This window comes from Salminus brasiliensis, chromosome 7, assembly GCF_030463535.1.
Source record: "Salminus brasiliensis chromosome 7, fSalBra1.hap2, whole genome shotgun sequence".
Lineage (NCBI taxonomy): Eukaryota > Metazoa > Chordata > Actinopteri > Characiformes > Bryconidae > Salminus > Salminus brasiliensis.
The window spans coordinates 23,344,270-23,370,851 of NC_132884.1; the positions used below are offsets into that span (position 1 = coordinate 23,344,270).

The 26,582-nt window shown below is 40.0% G+C and overlaps 1 protein-coding gene across 9 annotated transcripts in view; it reads right to left on the minus strand.

Annotated features, from left to right (window-relative positions):
• Window positions 1–26,582, minus strand: part of sgip1a (SH3GL interacting endocytic adaptor 1a) — a 66,683-nt gene that overhangs the window by 27,153 nt on the left and 12,948 nt on the right. For 8 of the 9 annotated variants that reach the window (XM_072684230.1, XM_072684234.1, XM_072684231.1 and 5 more), the window contains exons 2-6: window positions 7,918–7,981; window positions 7,207–7,231; window positions 5,500–5,562; window positions 4,915–4,969; window positions 4,559–4,740 (exon numbers count right to left, since the gene is read on the minus strand). In XM_072684230.1, the coding sequence (XP_072540331.1) occupies window positions 4,559–4,740; window positions 4,915–4,969; window positions 5,500–5,562; window positions 7,207–7,231; window positions 7,918–7,981 (389 nt within the window). The remainder of the gene's footprint in view (window positions 1–4,558; window positions 4,741–4,914; window positions 4,970–5,499; window positions 5,563–7,206; window positions 7,232–7,917; window positions 7,982–26,582) is intronic. The other variant, XM_072684233.1, reaches the window with a different exon arrangement.

Here is a 26,582-nt window from a genome sequence, read left to right on the forward strand (position 1 = left end):
GTGAGGAATGCTGAGAGTTCCAGTGCACTTGACAGTGCGAAGCTCAGAGTGCTTGATTTTATGGACGGGAGTGTTATTGCCCTACACTAAGCCAGTAGCAGCGTGTGGCGTTTAGTCTGAGAGATCCTAAAAATCCACAATAAGAGATCACTGACTAATAAAAGGCTCACAGATGTACATGTTTTAAAGTTTCTAAAAGTTTTCATTTATATAGACACGGTTTATGCAGAACACGTACACTCATCAGCCATAACATTAAAACCGCTAATGTGAAATAAGGTGAATAACACTCTCTTGTTACAGTGGCACCTGTCAAGGGGTGGGAAATACATATAAGATACCGAATGAACAGGCAGTTCTCCCTATTCTCACTGCTCTAGAACACACGCCCTCAATGTTCTTCCTATTCTCATGGCTCTAGAACATTCGTCCTCATTCACACTGTTCTAGAATGTTCTCCCTATTCTCACTGCTCTAGAACACACTCCCTCATTCACATTGTTCTAGAATGCTCTCCCTATTCTCACTGCTCTAGAACACACTCCCTCATTCACACTGTTCTAGAATGTTCTCCCTATTTTTACTGCCTCATTCACACTGTTCTAGAATGTTCTCCCTATTTTTACTGCCTCATTCACACTGTTCTAGAATGTTCTCCCTATTTTTACTGCTCTAGAACATCCTCCCTCATTCACTGTTCTAGAACGTTCTCCTTATTCTCACTGCTCTAGAACATACTGCCTCATTCACACTGTTCTAGAATGTTCTCCCTATTCTCACTGCTCTAGAACATACTCCCTCATTCACACTGTTCTAGAATGTTCTCCCTATTTTTACTGCTCTAGAACATCCTCCCTCATTCACACTGTTCTAGAATGTTCTCCCTATTTTTTACTGCTCTAGAACATACTCCCTCATTCACACTGTTCTAGAATGTTCTCCATATTCACATTGCTCTAGAACATCCTCCCTCGTTCACACAGTCCTAGAATGTTCTCCATATTCACATTGCTCTAGAACATACACCCTCAATGTTCTTCATATTCTTACGGCCATAGAACATACTTCCTCATTCACACTGTTCTAGAATGTTCTCCATATTTACATTGCTCTAGAACATACTCCCTCATTCACACTGTTCTAGAATGTTCTCCCTATTCTCACTGCTCTAGAACATACTCCCTCATTCACACTGTTCTAGAATGTTCTCCCTATTCTCACTGCTCTAGAACATACTCCCTCATTCACACAGTTCTAGATTGTTCACACTTCACATACCCAGTGTTTAGAGAGCTAAATTATTCATTACAGGGTTGTAGGTTCAATACCCATGTCTGCTAAGCGGACACTGCTGGGCTCTTAAGCAAAGCACTTAACCAGGGGTCCAGCAGCATGGCCGACCCTGCACTCTGACCCTGTCTTTCTGAGCTGGGATATGCAAAGAGAAATTGTGCTGTACTGTACAAGCATGTATGTACAAAGACAATAAAGGTACTTCAATACTTAATATTACAAACATCTCTAAGCCAAAGAGTACATTCTCATACAACTGTGATGCACAATGCCCCATACAACCGTGATTTTTGATAAAGGCTTTGGAGTATGTGTGTGTGTGTGTGTGTGTGTGTGTGTGAATAATTCAGTGTGCAGGCTTTCACATGACACAAGCTGCTCTGTGTGCTTCTGTTCTTACACAGCTATGTCATACAGCACCTTCGAGCCCAGTTTCCAGGATGAATTATTGAGGGAGAACGCACTGACACTCCGGTTCCCTGGCTCACAGGAGACTCTAACTCAGTGCCTGCACACTGGAAGAGTCCCACTGGGTCACAGAGGACACATGACTAACCTAAAGTGTACCTCGCCTGAGTTTTACAGGGAAAAGTCCACAACAGATGCTAATAAACGTTTGAAAAAAGCGTTAGCAGCGCAAACCTCAGTACATAAACCAGGCTAAACTGAAGGAAGAATTCTGTGCAGCTAGACAAATATATTTAAAAACACATCTGATGTATGGATTCTTTATGTTGGTATTACCAGAAGTCCTTTATGTAGGCTTTCTGTCACATGAGCTGAGCATTCTGTAAATTGCCCTCAGGATTAATGGAACAGGATCAATCATGCAAAATTATTATTGCATGATGTCATTTCCATAATACTAAATGCTGGCTTTGTGTATTTCATTACTGGCAACAGCAGCATTACTGCCTGCATCATTTATTTAATCCACAAGTCAGACGTCTGTGCATTTGTCTGTACTACACTGTTCACTGTCAATGTAATGCCAAACCTTGTATCTGCAAAATGACAACTTTACAGGAGAAGGAAAAATCCTTCTAAACTTTCAGTGGAAGTCACTGTAAAAGGTATGGTATTACAAGTAATTTTGAATCATTTTCCATTGGCCCATTTAACATTAGATTAACACAATGTAAATAACTCTTATAATAACTCTTATAATAACTGTCAAATAGCACAAAGAAAACACCAACCATGAAGATACGAGGTATTTCCAGCTCCAACTGTCTTACAATGAGCCAGTCGCACAGCTAGCTTTAGAAGTTTATATCTGCTTCATCAAACCAGCTTACACTTTTTGAGCCTCACCAATGAACGAGTGTAGACAAATTCAGTAACTGCCAACAAATGGCTGATTTAGCTTATCCTTTAACCAGACAGTGGATGACCTTCCATGAATGACTCAAGCTCAAAGCACAGTGACCCCAAAACACCAACAAACACAAGGAAACTAAACTGTTTGGTACAAGTGCCTCACTTCTGTACGACTGAGGGGTTCTAGACTATTCTACTTTACCTGGACTGTTCCAGAACGTTCTTCATATTCACACTGTTCTAGAATGTTTTCCCCTGGGCACACTGCTGTTGAATGTTCTAACCCACTGACACTGCTTTCAAATATCTTGCATCAGTCATACTGTTCTAGAATAGACCTCCCCATTCACACTGTTCTAGAACAGGCTCCCTCCTTCACACTGTTCTAGAATAGACCTCCCCATTCACACTGTTCTAGAACAGGCTCCCTCCTTCACACTGTTCTAGAATAGACCTCCTCATTTACACTGTTCTAGAACAGGCTCCCTCCTTCACACTGTTCTACAATAGACTTCCTCCTTCACACTGTTCTAGAACAGACCTCCCCATTCACACTGTTCTAGAACAGGCTCCCTCCTTCACACTGTTCTAGGATAGACTTCCTCCTTCACACTGTTCTAGAACAGGCTCCCTCCTTCACACTGTTCTACAATAGGCTTCCTCCTTCACACTGTTCTAGAACAGGCTTCATCATTCACACTGTTCTAGAACAGGCTTTATCATTCACACTGTTCTAGAACAGGCTTCATCATTCACACTGTTCTAGGATAGACTTCCTCCTTCACACTGTTCTAGAACAGGCTTCATCATTCACACTGTTCTAGGATAGACTTCCTCAATCACATTGTTCTAGAATTGACTTCCTCAATCACACTGTTCTAGAACAGGCTTCATCATTCACACTGTTCTAGAACAGGCTTCATCATTCACACTGTTCTAGGATAGACTTCCTCCTTCACACTGTTCTAGAACAGGCTTCATCATTCACACTGTTCTAGGATAGACTTCCTCAATCACATTGTTCTAGAATTGACTTCCTCAATCACACTGTTCTAGAATAGGCTTCCTCATTCACACTGTTCTAGAACAGGCTCCCTCCTTCACACTGTTCTAAAACAGCCTCCCTCATTCACACTGTTCTAGAATAGGCTCCCTCCTTCACACTGTTCTAGGACATGCTCCCTCCTTCACACTGTTCTAGGACATGCTCCCTCCTTCACACTGTTCTAGAATAGACTTCACCATTCACACTGTTCTAGAATAGACTTCACCATTCACACTGTTCTAGAACAGGCTTCATCCTTGCTACTGATGTTCTAGATTGTTGTCTGCCTGTTTTAGAACATTTACCTCTTGTTCACATTGTTCTAGAATGTTCTCACCAATCACACAGTTCTAGATATATTCTTCCCATTCACACTTTTTAGTAACACTTTCCCCACGCTGTTCTATGATATATCTTTAGTCACTCATATTGATCTAAGATGTTCTCCCTCAATTATTCCACAGTGTTCTCCCACTAACTGTTCTAGAATGTTCTCCTGCATTCATACTGTCCCACTCGATGTATCATTTCTACATTAGAACATTGGTGCTTGTTGGGCTGATGTGTAAAGTCAATGGCGAACAAAACGTTTACACTAACGTATGGATTTTGCCAACATGTGGCTCTGTAATAAAAGAGATATATAGAGATGATGGACAGAGCAGCATAGTGAGACACTTCCCCACCGCTGTCTGAGGGTCTGTAATGAGGCCTAACAGGCCCTGAAATCATCAGATCATGCACTCCTATGTGTTTCTATTTTGAGAAGAATAGTACAAAGCATATGTAGCATGGATGAGCACAGGCATCGAAATGGGCAGTGCTTTGTCACAAGTGCAGGGCTAACAACAGGAAGTGAAATGAAAGACAAAGACTGTGGGTAACATAGGCAGGACTCACCAGAAGCGAGGGAGACAGAGCTATGTTGCCTATGGAGGCTTTTAATTCATCTACCGAAGGAGCCACAAATTCAGCATTGTCTGCAGGCAGGGGTTTGATTTTGATCTTAAACTTTTTGCGGTGGTCTTCCTCCTCCTCTGACTCGCTGGACGAAAAGAAGTGGCTCTTTTCCTTAGGGGTTGGTAGGTAGCCGTTAAGGACAAACACAAGGACAAACACTCACTAAAGATGCCCATTCTTCACATATGCTAATTCCTCATTGGTTAGATGTAACACATCAATATCAAGCTGTTTTTACTCATGGGTAGATCACAAGCATATAGTCAAGTTCCTCGAATAGAAGGTTTTTAGGATATCTCCATCTTCATCTGGTCTGATGCTGTAGCCTTCATCGTCCACCATAGGAGAGTTCTATAACAGATGCATATGTACACATGATCAGCCGTTAACAATACATATTCATTTTTTTACCCGCTTTCTGCCGACCAAGTCGCTGCCAATTTTGTCATTTAATCTACAATTTTGTCATGTAATCAACAGCTGATGCTGTTGCATTGTTTTGATATTCAATGACAGAATATATAAACGACATATCAGCAGTGTTTTATGTTGTATGGTAGCACACAGAAAGTGTCGATTCTACGCACTGATTTATGTTACTTGGTCCAGTGTGAACATGCACGTGCCATAACTACTGCCTCTGGTGACAGACTTAAACCAGCAAAAGAATTTTGGTTCATTTCCATTAAAAATGGTCCATTTCCATTGAGCTGCCAGAATAACCACTAGCGGACACAGTGTAAAGAGACTTCAACCTTGTTAGTATTTGTCCTATTCTAGCATTTACTGTACGAAAGCGCTCCCTAACAGTGAAAATATCAAATAAAATAACTGGGTATGTTTTAATCCGTTTCCATGAACTAAATAAAAGCCAAACTCACATATCGGTCCCAGTCAATCTCCCCATAGAAGCCATTGGGAGCACCATTGGTCTTCTTTGGTGGCTATAAATGAGTCAAAGCAGAAGCTGGTTATGTTACATGTTCAGTGAACTTTAACTGCACTATGCTGTCTAAAGGAATTTTACAGGGGAATCTAAGGGATCTCTACATATTCTATATGAAGGAGTACTAAAACTACTACTAACTAATAGTCCACTACGTTCTTCACTACACTACACTATGTTCAGGACTCCAATGTGTAGTACCAGTTCAATTTGTTGCTGGTCCTGCTGTAGTGTTTCCTGATACATGGAATGGAAATATAATGCAAATTATTCAGCTTTGCTATGCCATGTATTATAAAAGCACTTGCCTTGTTTGAAATAAGGCTTATTTACAGTAAATCTGACACGTTAATGGCATTAAAGCAAGCTGGATCAAAAACATATTAGTATATTATAAATTAGTAGCTTAAGAAACAAGAAGAGAACTTATTTTGAAAGTGTGCACTCTAAACTTTCAGTCAACGATGAATTTTTTTAGCTAAGGTTTGCACATTTTTGATATTATGACATAAAAACATCACAACAGAAGTGCAGACTTAAACCTTTCAATATAATCTGCGTATCGACACAAATTCTGCAGTTGTGCCTTTGTAGACCATCTTACTGGACTTTAAATGAAAGTCCAGACTTTACTTCAATGAGTATAATGCACTATACACAGGCTCAAAAATAAATGGACAGACTAACAATTATAAATGAGCATTTCTTTTTTTAATACTTGGAAGCAAATTCTTTGCAGTCAATGACTGCCTGGAGTCTGGAAAACATGGACATCACCAAATGGTGAGTTTCCTTACATGAGGTCCTTTGCCAGATCTTTACTGCTACAGTTGTTTGTTTGCTTTCTGCCTTCAAGTTTTGTCTTCAGCGAGAGATTTGATCATTTAGGAACATTCCATTTATTTGCCTTAAGAAGCTCTTGGGTTGATTTTGCAGTAAGTTTTAGTCATTTTCCATCTGTTCTGTGAAGCATCTTATTAGCTTCGCAGCATTTGATTGAATCAGAGTAGATAGCCTCGTTCTACTAGTTCATCCTGCTAGTTAGGAGTAGCTATCAGCAGTCGCATCATCAATAAACACAGTTCCACTGGCAGACATGCATGCCCATGCTATAACATTGTATCCACCATGTTTAACAGATGATGTGGCATGCTTCGGATGCTCCTTACTCAATCCAGATGTTTCTGTTCTTGTTCTCCAGTGGTTTACATCTTTAAGTGAACTCTCTGTATTTTCATTCCTGTGTGCCTTTTAAATGTAAACTTTGACAACGATACGACTCAAGAGTATTCTTGATCTGACTAGATGCTGTAAATAATTTCTCTTTATCAAAGAAAGAACATATACAGTACTTTAGTTTTAGTCTTATTATTGAACAACACATATTGCTGTTAAATTAAAGCTGCAATTCTACACTTTGACCACATCTTGATTATTTAAGTTGAAATCCACTGTGGTGGCAAAATGACAAAAAAAAAATTGTCACTGTACAAATACTTAAGGACATGGTTGTATATGCATCTGATTGTATAGTCTAATATGTAATCGAGCACGTAAGTTCGTGTTTAAATATGGTATAGTAATGCTTGAAAGTGCAGAGTTAAATGTCCAAAAGAAAGCGACGTGCACGAGTAGTACTCACTCCTCCATCTCTGTCTGGTGATCCCCTGAGAAAAAGGGAGAGAGAGGGAGAGGGAGAGGGAGAGAGACTTTAATACCCACTTAACATGCAAGTCTTCCTTTCTCTAAACTCAAGAGCAACAGCAATTTGCACTCAGCTTTGCATTCAAACACCTGTTCCTAGAACATCAAACAGAAACACATACACACACGCATACAAGCAACACACCTACACGATAAAGTGTTGCATACCTAACACAAACAACCCCCTCACACACTCACACAGACATATACAAGCACCTCAAAAGCAGCTAGGCATATTTATAACCCCCTCCTTATTGTATGACGAAGGTCCACAGAGTACCATAAAGTCTTCACTTGAGTTAGTAGCCCCTAAAAGCTCAGACAAGCCCACCTCTCTTCAACAGTGCAGAGAGAGCACAGATAAGCAGCTTACAGTCACGACACATTTAGCGATCTAGTCTGCTGTGCATACTTATTGACTTTAAGCTCTCACTAGAGTTGAGGGGAAAATGGCTGTGTGGAAATGACAGCAGTGTCTCACAGTGTTTTTCACAGGCCTGTCTCAGAGGAGCCATCCCAGAGGTTTAGCGCCACTCAGAGCTCTTCTGTTGTTTAGAAAAGCTGCAGTACGCTAGCTAATGAAAAGTCTTTCATGTCCTCTGTGTGATATTATTATGAGTCAGGGCTAACAGAAGTAAAAGATACTGACGTGGAGTCAGTGTCCTTCTCTTTCTTCCGTATCCCGAAGGCCTTCCTGGTACGTTTTTTCAGTCCTGCAGATTAAAAGAGAGAGAGATGGTCAGTACATGGCACAAATCACCAGGCACAAACACATACATAATGAAGAACCACACAAAACCAAGCGTGCAGATGTGTAGATATACCAAAGGAGGTGTTTCTTAGACCTTGACATGTTGTTTGACCATGACACATTGATGTCCCAAATTAATGTATTATATGCATAGTATCTAAAAGTATTGGGACACACCTCTTAATTGTTGAATTTGGGTGTTTCATTTAGTCCCATTGCCACAAGCATTTAGCCATACAGTCTGCCTTTACACACATTAGTGAAAGAATGGGCTGCTCCAGAGAGCTCAATGAGTTTCAGCTTGGTACTGTAATAGGGTGCCCCCATTGCAACAAGTTTAATTTCTTCCCTCTTAGATATTCCACCATCAACTGTGAGGGGTGTTATTGAAAAGTGGAAGCATTTAGGAATCACAGCAACTCAGCCACCAAGTGGCAGACCACGTAAAGTTACAGAGTGAGGTTGCTGAGCGCTGAGATGCATCGTGCAACTGCTGACTCAGTAAGTGCAAAGCTCCACATCTGCTGTTAGAGCTGCAAAGTGGGGACCAACTCCATATTAACGCCTATGGATTTAGAGTGGGATGTCATAAAAGCTCCAGTAGGTGTCCCAATACTTTTGTCCATAGAGTGTATAAATAACAACACACCTCATATAAGCTGAACTATGAAAGTACCAGTAATAACTGAATGTGCCATGTATATTCAAGTACCTTAACTTACTGTTACACTGTCAATCAAAAGTATGGAATCAGTGTTTTCAATGAAATAAAAACAGAATGGTGGCTGACAAATGTATAAAATGATTCTGATAAACTAGTCCTGTATAAATGTCACAAGCTCCCCAAAATACAACAAATGATAACCAGAGCTGGAAAATAAAACTAGCTAACTAAATAAATAAATAATAGAACTTAAATGATCTAAAATGAGTACATGAAGAGGCCTGGATACCTTCTTGTTGTAAAATACTAAATGTAAAATGTGTGTGTGTCTGGCTTAAAATTTGAATCTGCATTATATCAGTTGTTATTACATATAAAATAGTAAAACAGTATAAAAAAGAATTTATATGAAAACTGATTGCAAGCTTTTCAATAGACACCTATATGTAATAATTACATATATCTGTACATTCTGAATAGCTTCCAAAGTCTAACCCTAAACCTTTCCTAATCTTAACATCAGTAAGAATTGTTTTGCCTTTTCAGTTTGAAAATATGAGACATGTGGCTTTAATGAAACAGATTTTCCTATGTAATCAGGACCTACACACAACCACTACCCACTGTGATCTGGAGGTTGGGTGTGTTTAAAAAGTGAGTGATGGTTCAAAAAGGTCAGCACAGACAGACGAAAGACTTCAGAGATCAGAACGGAGGTTTTCATGTATTATTGAATGAATGACATCAGGCTGATATTTGTTAAATGTAACAGAGTGAAAAAGGTGCTGTATTTTAGACATCTGAACAGCAATATTACATTGTATTATATAAGTTTATAATGTAATTATATTATGATCATACCCAGACATCATACTACATAATAATGAATTTGCAAACTAAATAACAAATTCTACATCCCAGTATTTTATGTCCCATTGAAAGCAGTGCAAAAGACTTTTGAATATCACATGTAACTAGCATCACTAAAAGTAGCCCTTCTCTACAAAACGACTCCCTTGTGTCCTTCCATTTCTTCAACCCCCCACAAATCTCCATTCTAGCCTGTGATTTCAAATGAATCATCCAAGAGCCACTATCATCTTTTTTGAGCACCTTTAGATCAACTATTCTCCCTTGAAGCATTTGTCGTACCACATGCCACCTATGGAAAGGCCTGGAAAAAGGAAAATCTGTAATCAGCAGACAGACAGCATATCAGGTCCCCCACCAGCCCACAGTGTGCAGTGTGCCCTGAAGGGCCCTATTCAGCACACAAAGTGAGGCCAAGCTAAGGCTAAGCTAATCCATATGGCCAGTGAAACACTCTCCAAACCATAGCTCTTTTTTTGACGTAAGCTTTTTGGTGATTGAAATATTTGAATTGTTTTTTTTAATCTGTCGTACTGACAGTCAAAACAAGCCCGGCTGCACATACATCTCTACACCAGTCTGCATACAAATATCTCCACAATAAAAGAAGGGATTACTGGTTATTTTGTGCTCAGTGAAGAAGAGTCAAGCTGGAAAACAGTTCCCAGACCTTAAAGAACTTTCTGCTGGAGGAAGGAAACTGTTTTTTGAGGTAAATGTTAGCTTATTTCAAGTTTAATGCTACCATGCTTTTAGGAAAATAGGCCAAGGCCAGTTGGATTGTGTAAGAGTGAAGTCAGTGAAAAAACGAGAGCAGACAGGAAGCTGAGAGAGGAGCAAAAAAATATGTGAAAATACAGGATGAAAGAGGGGAAATGAGAGGATATGTATCTGTGGCTCACACAGCAGTGGCCAATTCACACAGCTGTGGTTTGACCACACGCATACACACATTTACACACACAAACACACACACACTCTCTCTCTCGCGGGCGCACGCTCTCTCACTTTGATTTATTGCCAATGATTCTAATCCAGCATGTATCTGATAGAAGCGAGGGACATGTTTACAGCATTAAGAAGAAAGAGGGAGGCCCACAGAGCCCCCGGAGGATCCAATCAAACAGCAGATCAGGCTAATCAAAACAGCCATCTCCCCCACTCCCCGCTGTGCTGCCCGCTGCACACACCCACTGAGGCCCAGAGAAATGGGCATGGGCACCAGCCAGTGTGCCAGTGCAGATGCCAGCCTACAATTTCTTCCAAGCAATGATGTCTGCCTACCTAATTCACATAAGTGCTTATATTTGGAGTTGTGCGTGTCTGTAGGCGCTTCCAGCAGGAACAGACAATGATGCACAGAGAAACACTCAAAATAGTCGAATCACACGGGAGATACTCCTTTTCATGAGTCAAAAAAATATGTAGAAATCTGTCTATATATAAATCTGTTCTATATCTGTGGGTATTGAAGGGCTGTACCTACAAATTATAGCAGTTATTGAGTGATCGAGCTAGGTGTTTTAATGATTAAAGACATTTTAGGCCACATTAAACTATATGGATAACCACAAACTATGTGGACAAAAGTGTAAGGACACTTACACATTACACCTAAAGGACATTTTATGACATCCCATTCTAAATCCAAAGGCATTGATATGGAGCCGTTCCCATTTGCCGCTATAACAGCAGGTTTGGACAATGACTATAAACAACACGGACAGTAGCATGGCTAGTTGCAGTATGATGTGTAGCTCCGTTCAACCCCATGTGTTGTCTTTCCATCTCCAGTGCCCAAAACTAACCACCAGTTAGTTTTCCCTGTGCTGATACTGGCACCTTTATTTTGCCCCAGAAATAAGCTTTAACATTATTTTGCTTTATATACACACACAGAGTGGGTAGGTAGGCGGATAGGTAGGTAGACAGGCAGCAGATAGACAGACAGACAGATACTCTATATCAGAGTGATATTTCAGGCTAGTTTTGATACATTTTAAATGTTATTTCATTTCTTCTGTGCTTACATGAAGCCCTAAGATGTGCTGGATTTAATTTAAAAGTAATAAGGAAGAAATGCCTTGATAGCTTCCGACTGCACACATGGTGTCGGAAGCAGTAACATGATTAGCAGCAGTTAGCCAAGGCTAATGTCACAGAGGAACAACCACAAGAACTGACAGCAGTAAAGGCCTTGGGTTTCCAGCTTAGTAAATGTGAAGCAAATAGAACTATGAAAACAAACTAAATGGCATGGAGGATGCTGTAGAGGAAAACAGCAACTGGTAAAAGAACCAAGTCCTAAACTTTGTCTACAGATGGAACGCCAACTTGTGGCTATAACCATCATTATATTGATTTGGAGAACACAGGCCATGAAGGCAGAAGAAAGCTTCAATTCATAGTAAAAGTAAAGCTGAGCCTTAATATTGAGTTTTCACCTCTCATATGAGGAAGGGAATCGGAGAAAGAGGACGTTTTGTTATCCTATAACCTTCTGCTAAGACACACACTCACACACACTCATACACACACATCATTATGAAACAGCATTATTCTTTGCTCTGTTTAGTGATGGTATCTCCCACATGCTGCCCATGGAGCACACAGATAAGCATCATCCACTGAGACAGATATACAACCACCCAGTCCCAAGGGCATGCAAGTCTTGTTCCACTGTAAGAGCACATAGTCCTCTCTCACTTATGACTTTGCAATTAAAGCACAAAAAAGTATAGTAAAGAACAGAGAAGGTGACTTTACAAAAAGGAACACATTGCGAGGAAAATTCAACAAATGCAAACAGTAATGGGCAAAAAACAAAGCAAATCAAACCACAATAAATTCCCTAGTAATAAAATGAGTCATATGGGTTCATATGGTCATGATATGATTGTTATTATTATAGCAGCAGTGATTTTTATTAGTTGTAATGCTGATACTAGTAGTGTATTATAAAGTGTTTAGTATAAGGTATAGGCAGATTTTCTTCTACTTCCTGTACCGCAGGCTTAAACTACAGCAGGCTGTGGCAATATAAAAATGGACAATGACAGCATTTACGTAACCCTTTATAAATCAAATCAACTGTATTTGTATAGCGCTGTAATCGTCAATGGTAATGATATGTTGGTGGTTACACATTTCGGGGATTTTGGTCTTCAAAAAAAGTGTAAAATAGGAAAAAAAGACACTGTATCTGGTTTCCATCCATTACTGGAATTCTATTTCCACAGTCTTAATAGGAATCATATCTTTGGTTTTCCCAAGGTTTTGTTTTCAGACCCCAGGGGTACATCTTCATTTCATTTTAGCCTAATTAGCACAATTACACAGATACCTACTTGATTCTGAGGAGTGATGAGCGAGTGCCACGTCGCACAACCTGTGCTCTAACAGTGAAGGTTTATTTATATACAGAATGCATTTGGGTAGAGAGTAGTTCACTCTCGTCCCTACTGCGCTGGAGACAGAGTGAGGTTCATTCATTTATTTCTGACTGCTGTTGTAAAACGGTCACTCCTCTTCCTCCAGAGTGAACCACACCTATTATACAGGACTGAAGCATTCTTCACGTTATTGATTTTTAGGTTAACATTAGCAAAAATGTCTGTCACACATTTGGTGTCACATCATTTGATATTTGTTTGGTCAATTATAATAATCTTGGTAACAACAATACACGGTAAAAAGCAATGACTGTAGAAAATGTCTCTCAATATTAAAGCAACCACAGCTCTAGAGCCTCTGCCTGCAGGCTGGTTGCAGTATAATGTCCCTGTGCTCATACTGGAACTTTTTTTTTTTTTTCCTACAGAAATCAGTTTTTAAAACCTTATTCTGCTATATATAAGAAGGCGGGATTACACTTAGGAATAAAAAGAGATTGACAGCCTTGCAACTGCAGGACCTGTATCATGCTCTTCCTGTTCATTACATGGAGCAGCTGAGTTGTAGTAGAATTTGACAGTAGAATTGGACTTTTACTGTTGAAACATTACCCCCAGAAAAACTGGGTATGCAGAGGAAATATCTGCTTTGCTTCTGCGCTAAAAGCTCAATAAAGATGGTCTAAGACACGCTTGGTCAGCGAGAAAGGGGCTGGTCTACCAAACAGGCAGGCAAGTCGAGCTTCGCCTCTGTTCGCTAATGTGCAGACTCAGGTTGCAAATTTGACAACATGGCAGCCAGTTGTGGCTTCATTTCTACGGAACAGAAAGGAATGGAAATGCAGCGTCCATGTTTTTTACACTCATTGGTAAATATTTACAGATTAGCAATACTCAGATGCTAATTGGTGATTACTGTCTTTCATTCACGATTAGCAACATAAGCATGTCTAGTTAAATTATTCATTGAAAGGATATTGATTTTACTAAGGCTGAATTTCTTACTTGCATCATAAGTGCATGCTAGAGGGATGTTTACCGTCTGAAGGGGTACAGGACTACAAACTGTTCGTGAGCCACTGCTTTAGATAGTCCACCAGATAGGAAAGAACAAGGACAAAAGGCTTGTTAATTATTATTAACTACTATTAAACTAATAGGAAATACTATATGTAATAAATTCTGCAGACATTTGCTCATCCAAAGTTTCAAAGAAATTCAAGGTGGCTTTTATCCTCATTTCCTGCAGGTAAGAGCTTCTACTCGTCTGGGAAGGCTTTGCACTAGATATTGGAACATTGCTGTGTGGAATTGATTGTAGTCATCCACAAGAGCATGAGTGAGATCAAGTATTGATGTTGGATAATTAGTTCTGGAGCACTTCAGACCACTTCAACAACTCATTCCAAAGGTTCCATCACTCCAGAGAACCCAGTTCCACTGCTACACAACCAAACGCTCAAGATGTAGAAGCCCCTCTGGACAATGACTGATAATGGACTGAGACAGTGACGGAAAATGATAACCTTAGGCTTACTTGTGGCCGCTCCAGAGCGTTCGATTCTGTTGACAGTGCCTTTCTATAAAGATTACAGAAGCTATGTGTGCAAAATTGAATGTCTGGCCCAGTAATGGGCGCTAATTAGAAGGATTGTCTGGATACTTTTGGAAACACAGCAGATCATATCATCTACCATCTGTCATGAAGTGATTCATTCTAAAATGGAATAAATGCCAACAGGAACTGAAATCCTTCAGTATTCCTCTAATATCTCACAAATATTCAGCTTTTTAAAATGGCCTCTAGTAACCCTTATTCCTATCAAACGCAGACAGTACAAGCTTTGGACGGTTCTCCTGGCTTTGTCCCAGTGGCTGCAGTGTAAGCGATGAGCTCCAAACATGCACGCAGCACCGGTCAGATGACTGCACATACTGAAAGGACACACTTCGCTTGAGTTGTCCCACAGCGAGCGATAGGCAGTGCACTGCAAAGTGGGTCAGAGGAAGAGCTCATCTGCACGACAGAGCATGCAAACACAGAGACAAAAGAGTTCCGGCAGACCAGGCCAAAGGCAATAGGGCCGAAACCAGTCCAATGCGCGACAGCTACGATCGAGCTTTTGTACATCTAAGTAATCTTTTAAGCCTATGAATAAAAAAACGTGTTTCCTTAAGCATCAAGATATTTTTGCAATGATCCATTTGCTGAAAGTCTCATTCACAAGAACCCTAAAGTAATCTCCACGCCAGGCCCCCCATCTGTTCCTCTTCATCTGTGCTGTCTTTCCTCATATCACCCGCTCTACTTCTCTCTCTGTCCGCTCCTGATCCTCTTTTAGTCAGAGGGAGGAGGACTGATGCCGCTCTTGCTGGTGGACTCGGTCAAGGATTCATCATTTACAGTAGAGTTGAGGGCTCTGCACAAAGTTTATACTGTCCACCTTTCCAAAGCCCAAAAATAAAACTGCAAAGAAAGTTCAACAAGGTTTAAAGAGGTTCAGATTATGACATTTAAGTTTTTTTAAAAAAGTATGGTTGAAATAATAATAATTATCAATAATAACAATCTCAATCCAATCTGAGTCTCTAAATGCTGACTGTTGGCTGACACTGATCCAAGTCCATCTTTGTGTTTCTACAAATAATACAGCCACACAACTTAAATAAAATGTGCTACTACACAATAGTAAACACCAGTAAAATTTCTATATAAAATCACTATATAAACATGTTATATAATCAGACATTTTAAACTGATTTACTTTGTTTGGTAGCAATTTTCTAAATGTGTTTAATATCTTAAAATCCAGTCTGACCATTAAGCTCCCAATTCTTTTAAAACTCTGCAGTCTAACTGCACTTCTGTGCATTAGATTCCTCCTTGTTTTTGAAAGCACAGAGCTGGTTTAGATCCAAAGAAAGGAGAGTGTCTCTCTCACTGGTAGAACAGAGCATTTCCACGACAGTTTAGTTTCTAACCAGGCGTAAGAGTAAAGACAGGATGGGAGTAACGCTAAATCTTCCCAAGTGGATATAAGCGTAGACAAAAATGGCAAAAAAAAAAAGAAAAAAACATTTCAGGGAGTAATAAAAATGAATAAACGTGGCAACAAGAATCAGAGAAAATGTGCTACATTTGTTTTGTTTATTAATTGTATTTTGCTGGTAACCCACTACAAAAAATATTATATATCTAATATGTATATCTATCTAATCAGGTATCAGCTCAACATTCAGTTGGGCTACTGGAGAGCACAGAAGCTATTGCAGTGCGAGACGAGAGAGAGAGAGAGAGAGAGAGAGAGAGAGAGAGAGAGAGAGATGGAGGCAGGAGCATTACTCTAGCTGCTTCTCTTCTGCAGCTCCTCTGAGCTGATGAAATAGCTCACAAATACCTCAAAGTAATGACCTAATCCCAAAAGTGGAGCATATTCTGTCTGCAAACCCATTTCAGGCTGTAAAGATATTGGAAAATGATGAAACTTGCCAATGATGAATATACAGCCCTGTGTAAAACTTAGCGCACCCCTGGTCAAAGCATATGTTGTTTATTTTCTAAATAAAAATAAATTCACATTCTCATTCAAAAGCATACTTACTGATTAATCACTTATTTTTACATGTTCCAAAAAACAAATGTGAGATGTGGTATGTGCAAATGTAACAGCACATTAAATATGTTGTATCTTTTTTATCTTCTTTTAAAAAAATAATTAGGAACTATGTCTATTTTTTGTTTATCTTTTTCACTTAGAACATCAATATGTCCTAACTTGTCAAACACTTACTTAACTTTTGTATATGCATGCACTCAAGCAAACCAATAATGTGGTAGCAAGAAGTCTTAACTCTACAAAATGGTACATCCATCCAACCACATCCTGATTGTATTGCAGAATAGCTCATTGATCTAAGTCATTGATCATTTTATTATATCTTTCATTAAAATTAAAACACTGCCCATCATTGCCACAAACATAATGCCACATAATATATATTGATATAAAGTGCTGGGAATGGCTCTATGCTTTTACTGATCCCCCAGTAAATCCCAGCCCAGCACATCTAATCCCATCACTTCCGTATCGAGATTAAACTTGCAGAAAATCAATCATTTATTGCATCAATGTTGGCCAGTATTGCATTTCAGTTGGCTGAAAACGTAGAACTGAAAAAAACTACGAACAACTGATCACAGCCCTCCTCCTCCTACAGAGCAGTGCTGTGTCAGTTTAATCTAGAAGCGGCAAGAAAAACAGATTCAATTAACATTCCATTCAGACTACAGGGGATCCAAAATATGCCTTATTCGCAGAGGCAGAGCTTGTTCTTTGCTGAACGATTTTACATCACTCTAAACAAGCAAACAAACAAACAAAAAAAGGCCTTTCGACAGACACAGTGCAGCTACAGCTTCTGCCCTACAGCCAATAGTCTGGGACCGTTGATATGGCATGATGCAGTCATGGCGGTAGACTTGTTGGCTGATACTTAGCAAACAGCTCAGGGCACTGAAAAACGGGCTGGAGAGAGTAAGTGGGGGACGCCATTAGCCACAGGCTGCTTCTCAGTAGCCTTGGTGCCTGGCTGTTAGCATTGTCAGTGTGCTTTGATGAGCTTCTCAGTTGGAAGCATTCAAACAAAAAATATATCCCTATAGCCTGTCAAACAAATTCTTTTATGAATGCTGAATTTCACAAAGGTAACAAGGATAAATTACAAAAATATATATATTTCTCGATATTAATTCCAAAAACCCGTACTCCATTACTCCAGGAACTCTGGAGCAGTTAGGGTGAAGGGTCTTAGCAGACGCAGATATTAAATCCTCTGTCCTGTGATCAATAACCCAGCTCTATATGCATTGAGCCACCGCTGCCCCCAACAAGAAACTTTTGGGTGTTGGGTCCACATGAACACTTATTCACCAGGCACACCCCAGCAGACGCTAGCGCCTGGCCTGGCTTCAGGGGAAGGTCAGCAAACCACTAAAGTTGTCCTTCAGTATTGCTGCTTACTAAACTGACAAAATAAAACTTCAACAAAATACCTCCAACAAACCAACAGGCTCTGTCCGATATGGTTAGTTAGTTTTCCTTGGCAGAAGTAGAGAACAGCTTAGAGTTTAATAGTCTACTTACTTTCATGCAATGTCATTTTTATCATAATTGAGAGGACCAAGTTGCATATGGGACAAAAACATTTGGGGTTTGGGGCAGCTGTGTTTACCACAGGGATTCAATGGAGCCATTAAAAAAAACTATTCATTTCTGTCACAAAGAAATCTTAGCTTAGACCCCAAGCTACTAATATGAGCATGATGTATGACGCACCACTTCAGCGGCATACTGTTTATTTAGCTACTACTAATAATAAATCATTTATTGAATATTAGTGTTTATTTAACTGTATCGCTATACAAAAAACACTTTCAGTGAAACCTTTGTAATGCATTGGTCTTTTGTGGCTTTATTTCAGTACTGTAAAACCAACAGGAGAACACCCCAAATATAGAACACAACCACTACATAATACAATGCCCATCTTTCATATTATAAAAGACTCTTTCATGAACTCTTTCACTAGAATCCTTCAAGGAGAAGCCTACCGACATGTCTAAACTCATAATTCTTCTGCAGTCTTTTCCTATTTGTGGCTAAAGAGTAGCTGTAACAGTCCCACTCATGTCACCCAGACACATTATGACAAACAATCTTGGGCCTCTGGCGCCAGGGGCTGTTCTCATCCCTCCACCCATCTACTGAGGATTATGCAACACATTATTACAATGTTCTATCTGAAATCATGACAAACAAACATTTCCAACTGCAGCTAACTTCAGTGACGGCTGCCTAGGCAGGTACTAATGAAGGTACAGCAGGCTAGAAACACTTGTTTACTTGTTGGATGGTGGCAGAGTTAGGCCATAATGAGTGATATAACCTGGCTGTGCTACATCACTAAATGCATACATCAAAGCACCACTCAAAACATACCTTAGCAACAGGCTGGTTAAAATACAATACAGTGTTGTGTACTGTATTTCTTTACAGCAGCAATGGAAGGAAGTGGCCTGTAATTGTCATTTTAAAACGATTCTCTAGACTCTAGACTTCGAAAGACATGTGAATGTGATGACAGAATACTTTAACTAAAGTGCAGCTGTGACTGAACAAATGAGACGAAACACAGACGGGGACTTATGAACCTCATCTGGCCCGGTTCAGAGGAATAATAATCACCTAATGGTTCAAAAGGGGACAGTCTCCATGCACTGCATCTGATTACATAACACCTGCACAACTAAAGAACCACACTGGCCTTCCTGTAGACTAAGGATGTACCAGGTCACACTGTCACCTGCATTATTAACACATAATTGTAGAACCTACAGAACCGCAAAGGGCCGGTGTGGCTGCAGGGTTTCATTCCAGCCAAGCAGGAGCATGTGATCCAGGAGTTGTTTGAAGACTCACCAATTGATTAAACAAGTGGAATCAGGTATGCTGCTGGCTGTTTAGTATGAAACCCCTGCCACAGAACAACCATTTTTGGTTTCCTAAAGAATCACTTTTGCACCAGAGTGTGTTTGAGTGTGCATGAAGAACCTTTAAACTGGTAAAGAACCTTTACATCAAGTGAAGGTTCTATAAACTGTCTATACACTTAAATATTCGTCCCACTCTTTTATTGCTTACACAAATGGTTATTTAGGGAACCCCTAAAAAACTTTTTTGCAGGACCTTTTTGTTTAAGAATGTACCTTGAACCTTTAACTTCCAAAACGTTAGTAAATAAAAGTTATTCTAAACAAGCCTGTGTATTAATTAAAATACAATAACAGATTCCAAGCATGCAATTTTGTAATTTTCACTGTTTCCAAAAGCCATTTCAAGCCATTGTAGCATTCCTTCTTTTGCCTTAAATTACCTCTGATTGCATGACATTATATTCTCTCTAATTGACCTGGCAGGAAATGCCTTCTTTGACTGAGATGTTGAGTGGTGAGCCTTAAAAGAGAGTGTACGCTGATTACTACTTAGCTTCTTATCTTAAAATCACTGAAAGCAGTTATGATCTGTTGAGCAAGAGCACTGAACACTTTCTGGTAAAGGTCTAGGACTTCAGCCTCAGGCTAAAGAGAGAAGCAGTCCTGTCCTGCCAGTATGCGTCAAGCCTGCCAAATCCTTCACTTGCCTGCCCATTGAACAACCAATCAATCTAATGGCTTTCTCCGAGCTTCAGAGCAGAGTGTCCGGGAATAGAAATTGTAACTGTAACAGACGCTGGAGAAATGGTGACTGGTATTTGACGTAGGACGTCAGGCTATTTTTATTCAGTGACATACAGTTTCACCAAATCCCTGAGCCGGCAGACATCCTGCTATTTCACTAAACCACTGTGTGTGCAGATTTCATCCACTGGTTTTGTGGTCAGCCATAGCAAATCCAGCTCTCTTTAAGAAAGCTCAGCAGCTTGACGAAGAGATGTGAACAGCCAACATGGCAACATGTGATAAATGTTTGTATTTTGCACTCTATACTCCATTTAGTTAGTGTGTAGAACACAGCACACAGCTGATTTAACTTAATGGGCCCTATTTCAGCGGCCGTGCACCACGCAGCTTGATTTAGGGCGTGTCAGTGTATCTTTGTTATCGTAACGATGGGAAAGTGCGCCTTGGAGACAAAAGGCATGCACTTAGTCTCTTAATTAATCATGGGTGTGTTTTGGGCATAACATGCAATAAACCAATCAGCATGTCACTTGACATTCCCTTCAAGAGCTAGGTGTGGCGGATTGCTATTTCAGTGGCGCAAAGCTATTTCAGTGTAGCGCCTGTTGACAATTCACTGCCAAGATAGCAATGAACGTCTGACTGTTGATTTCTGTTGACTGTTTGTTTTCAGTCACAGTGGCGCACCTGTGTTTTCCTATGCCAAGACAGCAATACGCCAGAAATTTGCCTAAACACCTTATTTCGAGACCACCACGCCCATCTGCGTAGATATACTTGCCACCGTTTCATATTTAAACGACGTAGGCGGAAGGCGTAAAAATAGTATGTTAGGCCAGGTTAAGGGCGTAGGCAATTTGACGATACTTCATCGTTATTGTGATACACAATACACTTTTCTGAGTATATCCAAGGCACTTTGATTTGAAAGAATCAGGCTTGGGTATTTAAACATGTTGATGGTATCTCAAAATCCACTACACGGCCAAATAAGCTCATTCCCCATGTGCATTTAGTGCCACAGGGTGGGGGCGTGGGGAGGTCATGCTCTAAACACGTGGGAAAAAACAACATAAGCCCACTGTAGTTGCAACACTTGTGTCGGTAGCTCAGCAGTTAGTCAACAGCTGCTGCACTGGGCTGCCTGATACTCAATAAAGCTGTAGCCTAGGTAGTTAAGAAATGGCTAGCTTAGCGAGTAAAAACTTTTAAATTCTGCTTTCTGTGCCTTTCAACAGCAGTCAGTTGATCATTAGGCACAAGTCACTGGAGTTATTCTCGTCTAAACATTTATAAGTGGGCTTTTCGTCAGCAATTTGTTCTGTGGTGAGCAGAATGTTAATCCTGCTAACTGAGCTAATGCTAATCAGCGTCTCTCTGTTGATTCAAAGGAGTCTAACAATTGTAATTGTCAGATGGACAGTATAACATTTATTTTAATGAATGATTTAAAACTTTTTTTCGGGTTATTGTTTGGTTAGAAATTAAGGCAGTGTGCCATTGTATGAAAGCCACATAACCGTAACCCCTCCCCATATTATTATTTGCAAAGTTGAATATTATTTGATTTCTCGAACGCACAACAACAAGCATTTTGCATTACAAGTCTTACCCAAGTACAACTGTGACACTCTGCCTCTGTACAGGGCAATTGTGTTATCCACTACACTCTTCATTTCATTAGTTACAGTTACAGTATACCAAGTTCTCAGTTGCGAATATCGGCTACAATTCAGATCTATTTTCAACATTGGATAAAAATGAAAATGACAAGGAACAAAGTCCAGATTGAGACACAACAAAACTACACCATAAAACAACAGTGTCCCAGTATGCCCTTCACAGACACAAACAAAACAAGCACCTGCTGGGCTGTGTTCAGGCCTCCCAGAGGAGGGCATGAATTCATCTATTTAGAAAACTGGCCTGTAGGACATGCAATGCCAGATGACGTAACACTCACGAGGCTGTGGGAACACAAATTTGTGTCGGTACAATCTCACCGTGTGTGACTTACGAAGAGAAGATTATATATTCGAAAGCCAGCCTACATGGTCAATTTGCTCCTACTGCTGTCATTACACACACTTCTCACTCTCTCTTATTTTCTGCCTCTGTGTGGAAGTGGTTAGCTCCAGGAATGCTTGTGGGCTCTTTATATCTTAACCCCATCTTTCACTTTGATTCCAACAGTGCCAGTTCCCATCACTTGGATAAGCCGGTGCCAGTAGCCTTGGTAATCACGTCTCATGTTGAGTCTGATACGTAATTCGGATTCCTCTCCTCATCCAAAGACCACAGATGACAGATAAAATACTGAATGTTCATTAAGTATTTCAAAACCCCATGCATCATCTCATCAGCTGAAATGAATATTTCTGGAGATGCTATCATGCCACTGTTTCTGTTCTGGTACATATATATATATATATTGGGTCTTAGCATATACAGCATATACAGTCATATCAGAATGGTATGTCCACCTCTGGCAATGAACCTGGCCCATTGTATCTGCTCCACTTTGTAGTTCTAAAAAATTACAGACTGTAGTCCATCTGCTTCTTTGCATACTTTGCTGGCCTCCTTTCACCCTGTTCTTCAATAGACAGGACCCCACAGGATTGACCACCATAGAGCAGGTATTAATAGGGTGGAGGGTCACTGTGACACTGTGCCTGTGGCGTGCTGGAGTGGATCAGACACAGCAGTGCAGCTGGAGTTCTTAAACACTATGTGCACTCAATGTTCACGTTATTAGACACTCCTACCTAGACAGTTCACCTTGCTGCACAGTTTGTGTTGGTCATCCTCTAGTCCTTCATCAGTGGTCACATGATGCTATTGACTGGATATTTCTGGTTGCATACCAGCACAACATGCCACCACCTTGCCAGTGTCACTGCAGTGTCTGGTCCTAGTAAGTCCAACATATCAGCTAGACACCAATACTGCATGTCCAGATCTGTTACCCTTCTAAAAACCATGAGTAATAAAGCATAAAATTCTGATAAATTCTCCATAACAGATCCCCAGTGATGCAGATGATGCAACTTCAAGGGATTGCAAAATAAATACTATATGAATGCAGTAATATAAGCCTCAGAATATGAATTTGAATAGGAAGATGAGATTCCCATGACTTGGAGAGACAGAAGGATCAGCAGTGTCTCCTATCAAAGGGCCACCACTGCCTTAGGCCTGACCAGTGACATTCCCAGTGTCCTCAGCTCAAGAGTACACAGTGAAAATCTAAATCCGAATCCATACCAAAGTAAAAACACAATGACATGCATGCAAATACAAACACTAACACAATAAGGTTGGAGGACAAGATTTGGTAGTATGATTATACTAATACACAACTGTCTTGGTTAGCTGCATTATGTCATTGCCTTTAAGGTGCAACAGAATGAATTTATTCATTTTTGCAATATTATATTTTTTTATGTCGAAATAGAAGATACGTTAGTTTGGTTGGGCAAAAAATGTCCATTTACATTTTACATTCTTATCACTTTTGTAATTATTACCAGATAGTGCTGCTATCCGTCTTGTGGTGCACTAGGGCTAGTTCTTAGCCTAGCACAGATAACTGCTTGCTCTTCTTCTTTTCACTTACTTTTTAGTGCAATTCATTCAAATTCCCACCAAAAATGACTGCCATTGGTCAAGATGCTTACATGGTTTGAGTCTCATTTGTTTTTACAGCCATCAATATCAGTACTCTAAAAGCTGATATTGCAATACGCTTAACAAAGGATACATTTTCCAGCCCTAACAGACACATCTGAACAATCTGCCATGGGGGAAATAGACGGTAATGTCAGTGGAAAAAAGGAAGGATGTTTTTTGCAGACCACAGACTTTCAACAGTGAACAAATCTTCTTCCTTATCATAACAGTCTATAAAAGGGTCTCATAAACCAGCCTTATGATTCCACATTTAACATACAGACAAAGGTCATGCTCTTATGATCATAGAAACATCCCAAACATCTCAGCAGTGTGTGTTGACCTCTCTGGCGCTTTGAGCCACTAAACACTGCCTGCCAGAGCATCAGTGAGAGTATTTCAAAGCCAGCATTCAAATCAGCTTTGGTGGCCTGTGCTCATGTTTTGCTGATGCTAACGCTTCTACTCTCTTTCTCTTTCACTCTCTTGTCTCTGCTTCCAAAAAAATCAATGGAGGCTTCTTTGTCCAAAGCAGGGAGCAATGTCTTATAATGAAACCTAATCGGGATGACGCATCTTTGGGACAGGGACAGAAAGCAATGTGAAGTCCAAAGCCTTTATCCAAGTACCATACATTACTGTCTCCAGTGCAAGATTGCGTAAACTGCAGTATTTATAAATATAAGTGCAGGGGATGTCGAAGTTAATGTATTTAAATGTGTTATCACGGTAAATTGTTAACTCAATTATGAACCACTGGTCCAAGCTGAAGCTCAGCTGCTCATGCCCTGTATCTAGTTATGTTAGAATCCACAACTGTAGCCCTTTCAATCAAATTCAGCTTTTGACAAGCTTTTAAAATGATATCTTGAGCTCCTTCAGGTAAGCTACGGTGGACAGAGCTCACTGGAGCCAAACAAAAGCATACAACAAACTTGAGGGAAGCTCCAGCTTCCCTCAGGAGCCTCTATTGTAACAAGAATCCATGAGATGTATAAATGATAGCAAACAAGAGGGTACAATCACAGAGGAATTGGAACCATTGACTTAATTTATTACCTATAAGATCTATAAGATATACAGGTAGCCATAACATTAGCACCACTGACAGGTGAAGTACAAAACACTGATTATCTTCATCTACAGTCTCTAGGGGTGGATCTATTAGGCAGCAAGAGAACGGCCAGGATCAGAGGCACCCTGACAACCCCGACATTGTGATGGCTAGATGACAAAAAGTCAAAGCATCTCCAAATCAGCATGCCGGTATTGTGAGGTTTTTCTGGTAGAAAACTAAACTAAAAACTGGTCCAAGTAAGGATAACTGTGGAAAATGGGCACGTAAGGCTCATTGATGCGAGGAGGCCTGACCTTACAACAGAACTTAAAGGGTCTGCTGCTAATTTCTTGGTGCCAGATACATGTCAGGACATCTTTAGAGGTATTGTGGAGTCCATGTCCTGAATGGTGAGATCTGTTGTGGTGGCACAAGGGGGACCTACTTAATATTAGGCATGTGGAGTGTCAGCAAAAATAAAGAGTGCCTGAATGTTATTATTTTGTAAATAAAAATGTATTATTATTATTATTATTATTTTGTGTTCATATAATAATGGTAACGATGATTTTTTTAAATCAAACTTTTAAAATGTTATTATAGAGCTATAAATCTATACTACAATTAATCATTTATCATTCATTTATAAAAATTCCAGTCATTTGAGCATGGGTGCATGAACAGCATACAGCCCTCCCCTTCTTGCCGACTTTATTAATAATACTGACAATGGTTTTAACAAAGGATGACACGTGAGTGATCTTTGGAGAAGCTAAGGGCTAAGCTAAGCTCAGTGATGCAGTTACACTTTTCGGCTGTGCAACATAAATGCATATTTTTGTTATTTATGTCATTTCCACTGATAACACACAGTGCAGGAGCTGAACCCCATCTCTGATGCTGTGGTTTAAAAAGATCAGGTAAAAAAAAAAAGGGCCAGCCTAGCCGTAACGGCTAATGCTAACAGTGCCTGTCAGCTTGGAGCTAATCTCCATAATGTCTGCCATCCTTGGGATGACACAGCCCGCTGAGAACAGCAGCGCTCATTCAGATGACTCATCCGCTGCCTCAAACACACGCCCGCACACACTTCCACCACACAAGGCATTCACAGCCACATGACCGACTAGTGCAGTGATGCAAACAGAGACAACAGTGATAAATTAAACATAAATACTTTAAATGGATACATTAAAATGTGCATCACTCAGATGAGTTATATGAGGCCTCTCACATATAGTGAGTACTATATGATAGCCCTGCACAATATGCTGTTCCTTAATTAATATTTTAGCATCAGACTTCACAGTACTTATATCTGAGAACTGGGCAATGCCATGTCATGTCAAGGCTTCGCTAATGTGATTTAAAAAATATTGGAAGGTACATCACAGCTGCGATATGGAGCAATGTAACTGCATTGCAGTTTTATGAATATTATTTTGCAGCTCTGCAATATAAAAGCAAAACTATGAAGCATTTGTAGCATAACATAACAGCTTCAAAATCATTATGATGCTCCACTGACCTGTAATAGGGAGAAAAGCACAGCTGTGGTTGGTACTTTGGGCTCAGCGTGCTGCTAACTGCACTGTTTAACTTTGGTGAAGTGGGGAGAATAATGCCTGTGAAAACTGCATAACACTGTGTAACCAGGGTCATATTTGT